Raw genomic sequence first — 6,756 nt, 5'->3', positions numbered from 1 at the left:
GAGAGGCTGAGGGGGAGAGAGAGAGATGGAGGGGGGGGGAGAGCGACAGTGTGGTGTACTTCATTACTCCTCCTGTTGGGTGACAGACTTTAGTGCGAGATATTCTGCGCCGGGAGTGAGAGCGCGAGGATAAACACGGAGCAGCCTCAAGTTTCTCTTTCCCGTTCAGTCGAGCCAACTCTGAGCTGTCACATCTTTTTTTTTTTTTTTTTTTATGTTGAGAGGGGGGGGAAAGGTCTTTCTTTTTTTGTCTAACCTTGTTTCCGCGTCCTCTGGTTACTGATGGAGCTCCGTGAACTTGAGACATGATGGGACATAAGTGCGCCTTCGTGCGTCGGCGCCTCCACCGAAACAGGTAGCCGGAAAACGAGAGAGAGAGAGAGAGAGAGAGAGAGAGAGAGAGAGAGAGAGAGAGGAGAGAGAGAGAGAGAGAGAGAGAGAGAGAGAGAGAGAGAAGAAAGAAAAAAAACGCCCCGCTTTTCTTAGGACGAACAGAGGTGAGATTTAAATTTGGGGCACATACTATGAGCAGACTGACCTGACTGCGTCTGTTCACCGCAGTCACCGCAGGTCGGATCGCCGGATCCATCCTTGAAGTTAAAACGGGAGAAAGAGGAACTGCTTCACATTTACTGCCTCCTGCTTTTATCCAAAAACCTGCTCTTCAAATCCAAATCTGACGGCGCTGACTCTGAAGGATATCTGTACCAGAATGATAACGCCGGTGTACCGGATGAGATGAGCTGACACTCTCCATCTTTTTCTCCTGCCCTCTAACGGATTTTGGGTACGTACAGGGAGGTCTCATTTGGCCGCTATAATCCAGATTGTGATTAAGGATAATGTGGTAAATCTTCATTCATATTTATTGATTTAAGGTTATCAGGCGCAGCTGCATTTTTTTTTTTTTTTTTTTGTCATTTAACTGTGAAATGTTATGAAGTTTTGTGCGCAATAGTGCTCAGAAAACGCACAGAAAAAAAGTCTCTTGGATTTACATGATTTAAAGATGTGCATCAGTTGCACATGATGAGAATGTGCCCGAATAACATCATTTTGTCATGTTATTCAATTAGAAGCATAAGAAAATTATGTCAATGTGCAAACAGTGTACATATTTAAGTCATGTTTCCTTTTTTTCAGTTTGTTTTGGATCTATATGAATAGCCGTTAAATGGTTACTGCAGCATGTTGCTTTTTTTTAATATGGGCAGCTTTGTTAAACAGAAGTAAAACAAATAGGTGACTGAGGAAAGAGTGATTTAACAAAAATAAGGAATAGATCTGAATTCAGTGTATGGCACGGAGAGTTCTGTCACTGAAGATAAACTGTCGTGTGTTCATAGGTTTGGAAGCTTGCTACCATCACATGTGCGGAGTCACGCTACCTGTAACATCACAGCGCAGAGACAAACCATTTGGAAACAGTTCGGTCATGGATCTGAAAGATTATTATCTGTTGGGTGCTCTGCTTGCCTGCATATGGTTAGATCCTTCAATAGCTCAAGAACTGATCTATCCAATCAGGGAGGAGCTGCAAGAAAATGTTCTCATTGGAAATATACCAAAGGACTTAAACATTTCCCATACAAATGCTGCCACTGGAGCAAGTGCTAATCTTGTGTACCGGCTTGTCTCCAAAGCGGGAGATAACCCACTGGTGCGAGTGCTGAGCAGCACCGGTGAGATATTCACAACCTCAAACCGAATCGACAGGGAGAAGCTGTGCCCTGGCCCCTCGTTTGAGGATAGTGAGTGCTCCTTTGAAATTGAAGTGGTCATCCTGCCTAATGATTATTTCAGGCTGATTAAGATAAAAATCATTGTCAAGGACACAAATGATAACGCGCCCATGTTCCCGTCCCCTGTGATCAACATCTCCATCCCAGAGAACACGCTCATCAATAGCCGCTTTGCTGTTCCCTCTGCCACTGACCCAGACACCGGCCCCAACAGCGTCCACAAATATGAGCTTATCAACGGGCAGAGTGCCTTTGGCTTAGACATCGTGGAAACGCCAGAGGGGGAAAAGTGGCCGCAGCTCATTGTGCAGCAGAGTCTGGACAGAGAGCAGAAAGATACTTATGTGATGAAGATCAAAGTGGAGGACGGCGGCAGTCCACAGAAATCTAGCACTGCCATTCTCCAAGTGACGGTGACAGATGTGAACGATAACAGACCCGTGTTTAAAGAGAGTCAGATTGAGGTGCACATACCCGAGAACTCCCCTCTCGGCACATCTGTTGTTCAGCTTCAGGCCACAGATGCAGACATAGGGGCAAATGCAGAGATTCGATACGTCTTTGGGACTCAGGTATCTCCTGCTACCAAAAGACTGTTTGCATTAAATACAACATCTGGCTTAATCACAGTCCAGAGGCCTCTTGATCGAGAAGAGACTGCTATTCATAAACTGTCTGTCTTAGCTACTGATGGCAGCTCCAGTCCAGCCAGGGGTACTGTTACAATCAATGTAACTGACGTCAATGACAATCCACCTAACATAGACCTAAGATACATCATCAGCCCCATTAACGGCACTGTTTTTCTCTCCGAGAAGGATCCCATCAACACCAAGATTGCTCTGATCACTGTGTCAGACAAGGACACTGACATTAACGGCAAGGTCATTTGTTTCATCGAGAAAGACGTGCCTTTCCACCTCAAAGCTGTCTATGACAACCAGTATCTTTTAGAGACATCTGCTTTGCTTGACTATGAGGGGACAAAGGAGTACAACTTTAAAATTGTGGCTTCTGACTCTGGGAAGCCGAGTTTGAATCAGACAGCTTTGGTGAGAGTGAGGCTGGAGGATGAGAATGATAACCCGCCAATTTTCACTCAGCCAGTCATCGAGCTGGCCGTCATGGAAAACAACAAGCGCGACCTGTTCCTCACGACTCTCAGCGCCACTGATGAGGACAGTGGGAAAAATGCAGAGATTGTTTATCAACTGGGACCAAATGCATCATTCTTTGATCTTGACCGCAAAACTGGGGTTTTGACCGCATCTAGAGTTTTTGACAGGGAAGACCAGGACAGGTTCCTCTTTACTGTAACAGCAAGAGATAATGGGACCCCACCTCTTCAGACGCAGGCAGCTGTTATTGTCACTGTACTGGATGAGAATGACAACAACCCCAAGTTTACACACAATCACTTTCAGTTCTTTGTATCTGAGAACCTGCCTAAATACAGCACTGTGGGGGTAATAACTGTGACTGATTCCGATGCTGGAGAAAACGCTGCCGTTTCTCTTTCCATTTTGAATGATAATGAAAACTTTATACTGGATCCATACTCTGGGGTGATAAAATCCAATGTGTCCTTTGATCGGGAACAGCAGAGCTCCTACACCTTTGATGTCAGGGCTGTGGACAGCGGTAGGCCTCCTTGCTCTTCAGCTGCCAAGGTCACCATCAATGTCATTGACGTGAATGACAATGCCCCCATCGTCATCTACCCTCCATCCAACACATCTTTCAAACTCGTGCCTCTCTCGTCCATCCCAGGTTCTGTAGTGGCAGAAGTGTTTGCTGTCGATGGCGATACAGGCATGAACGCAGAACTTAAATACACCATCGTGAGCGGCAACAGCAAGGGTCTGTTCAGAATCGATCCTGTCACGGGGAATATCACGCTGGAGGAAAAGCCAGCACTGACTGACGTAGGTCTACACAGGCTAGTGGTTAACATCAGCGACCTTGGTTATCCTAAGTCACTTCACACACTGGTGCTGGTGTTTCTATATGTCAGTGACACTGTGGGCAACTCAACTCTCATCTATGATCTAATCAGGCGCACCATGGAGACCCCGATTGATCGAAACATAGGTGAAAGCAGTGAGACTTATCAAAGTGGCGACTATTTAACCATAATGATAGCCTTCGTTACTGGGGCTTTAGTGGTGATCATTGTGATCTTCATCACTGTACTGTTGCGTTGCCGCCACGTGTCCAGGTTCAAAGCTGCGCAGAGGAAAAAACAAGGAGCTGAGTGGATGTCGCCCAACACGGAGAACAAGCAGAACAAGAAGAAAAAGCGTAAGAAAAGAAAATCTCCAAAAAGCTCTTTGCTCAACTTTGTTACCATTGAGGGGAATAAACCCAATGACCCAGCCCACGAGCCAATAAATGGAACCATCAGTCTGCCAACCGAGCTGGAGGAGCAAGGGATTGGGCGTTTTGATTGGAATGCCACACCCACTACGACCTTCAAACCCAGCAGTCCAGACCTGGCCCGGCACTACAAGTCGGCCTCACCGCAGTCAGCCTTCCACCTGAAGGCCGACACTCCGGTCTCGGTGAAGAAGCATCACGTGATTCAGGAGCTCCCTTTGGATAACACATTTGTTGGTGGCTGCGATACTCTTTCCAAGAGGTCCTCCACGAGCTCTGACCACTTCAGTGCCTCAGAGTGCAGCTCCCAAGGAGGGTTCAAGTCCAAGGGTCCCATGCACACCAGACAGCAGGTAAAAGAGCGCTTTTACTGGTCTATAAGTACTGCCTATAACTGCCCTATTCAACAGTGCTAAAGTGCCAGTCTTGATTAGAGACTCTTAAGTTACAAAGAGTACAAAAGAGTTCCACCGTTTCTTAAATGTAAAGTAAAAAAGAGCCTCAAACAATGGACTCAGTGGTCACATGCGTACATTTTTGAAGAACAACTATAAACCGATGTTCTGTCATTAATATATATTTAATTCATATTTAACAAAGCAAGTGGATGAGTGATTGTCCTGCCTTATTTTGTTCACCACCCAGGTTCGATCTCTGCTTTAAGTGTACCAACATACCACTAATTGTGACCCAATGCTGTTTGTGAAAGAAACATTTTTTTCTCACCTATCTACTCATATAACAGGTTTTGACATAAATCCGTCACACACATTCGCCAACAACAACAACAGAAAAAAATCGACTTTTCACCTCTCTTCATAAAACTGAGTGTATTCATGTTTTTTATTTATTTATTTATTTGTTTATTTTTGGTTTGTTTCTTTGTTTTGGTGTGCATTGTAATATCATTAAAAAACACTTTGTAACCTTTTCAGCACCTGCAGCAATAACAACAGCCAATAATTAGTCTGCTGCCGCAGTATTGTGAATGTCACCGTAGGCTTTGCCACATCATCTAAGCCTGAATGAAATGCCTCCACTCAAAGTGCATTAGAGAACTGAGTGAAGCTCGTCTGGAACTTGATACACATCCAATTCAAAAAGGATTAGCCAATAATGAGCCTCAAATTTCAATGTAATCCATGCTGCTTTTTATCAAAGCCATATTAATTTTTTTTTTTTCCTGCTAATAAAGCACCACTACACAACAGTTCTAATCTAACGGAACACACATGGACAAATACGGGGAGCGGCGGAGCAGAGGAAAAAGGCAGCGAGAGCACAGGGAGGAGAGATAAGGTGGAGTGAGTGGCTTTGGCAGTGGGTCAGCACTGAGGGTTGGTGGTACTGAACCTTTAGGTGGCAGTGTTGCGCTGCATGGTACAACCCAGCCGACGTGACTCCATCTTGCACCCAACTTACAAATGCATAGGCGTAGAAGAGAGGAGTGAACCCTGTGTTGGTGTGCTTAGTGGGATTCTTTTGACGAATATTACGGAGGCTGCACAGGGAAGATTGATACTGGCAGCTAAACGTGTGAGTGATAAGCTCTATCCGGAGGATACATTGGCATTACGGGGTCGTGGTGATGTTGGGGGTGGCGAGGGTGGCACTGTGTGGCTCCTGTCGATGTGTACCTCCGGGTCACCGCATGTGGGGCTGCATTTAATGTGCTCCTCTGTGAAAGGTAGCAGACAAAAGAGCCATTCAGTTTGGCATCATGTGGCAAGCGGTGTTTGTGTGAGCGAGCGTGACTGGTGGCGCGGGTGAGAGAGGCAGCAGCGGCAGCAGAGAGAAAGAAAGAGAGAGTGAGAGAGAGAGAGAGAGGTGAAATCGGTGGTGGTGTCTGATACATGAGATATGACACTATATAGTGTAAGCATGTCGTTATTGATTCCCTCAGTTATCCCACAAATCCAAACAACATTTATTGGAATCAATAATTCTGACAAGTGATTAAAAAAAAAAAAAGACATACACAAAAAGAGATTGTATGTTCTGTGTAGCGGCATTGATTGTTTAAATAATTTGCGTTTACAGCAGTTTTTTCTCTTTTTTTGAGTAAAAATGCTCTCAAAGAGCAGCTTCTGTACAACATAATTTTTTTTTTCCATGCATTTGTGTAAGGCAGACACGTAATCTACTTGACCTCCAGATGTGCGAATGCTACGACGTAAAGCAGCGGATGAGTTTGGTCAGCAAACAATCCTCAGCTCCTTGTAATTACTTCATTTTATGCATATATAAAATGCATATAAATGCATACTGTATATAAAAGTGTGAATGTGTTGTAAGAGTTGACTTGTTGTTACACCAGCTCAAAGTAGTGTAGCGGCTTGCTCTGTGTTGTGTTGTGTATTTGACTCCTCCCACTCTTTCCCCTCGAGACACAAACTCAAGATCTCTGGCATGGGAGGCAGACGCTCTGACCAGTTGGGTTAAAACACGGGCTCTGGCCTGAGTGGCCAGAGTACCCTTTGGCTTTTTGGGGGAGTAGCGCCCCCTTGACTACTATATCCATCACAGTAGCACATAACATAGGTACTGTTTTAAGGTGTGACCTTTAATCCAGTTATCTGTCCATCTACGTGGAAGTAAAGGTGGCCTCTTGACTTTTGACAACTGTTGGTTTTTGTTT

The 6,756-nt window shown here is 45.0% G+C and overlaps 1 protein-coding gene across 4 annotated transcripts in view; it reads left to right on the top strand.

Annotated features, from left to right (window-relative positions):
- The first annotated feature begins 572 nt into the window (after window positions 1-572).
- Window positions 573-6,756, top strand: part of LOC117530084 (protocadherin-9) — a 1,095,629-nt gene continuing 1,089,445 nt past the window's right edge. For all 4 annotated transcript variants that reach the window (XM_034193042.1, XM_034193029.1, XM_034193037.1 and 1 more), the window contains exons 1-2: window positions 573-787; window positions 1,347-4,471. In XM_034193042.1, the coding sequence (XP_034048933.1) occupies window positions 1,370-4,471 (3,102 nt within the window). In that variant the 5' untranslated portion in view covers window positions 573-787; window positions 1,347-1,369. The remainder of the gene's footprint in view (window positions 788-1,346; window positions 4,472-6,756) is intronic.

This window comes from Thalassophryne amazonica, chromosome 2, assembly GCF_902500255.1.
Source record: "Thalassophryne amazonica chromosome 2, fThaAma1.1, whole genome shotgun sequence".
Classification (NCBI taxonomy): Eukaryota; Metazoa; Chordata; class Actinopteri; order Batrachoidiformes; family Batrachoididae; genus Thalassophryne; species Thalassophryne amazonica.
Note: the sequence above shows the minus strand (reverse complement) of the source record. Positions and strands in the feature narration are given on the sequence as shown.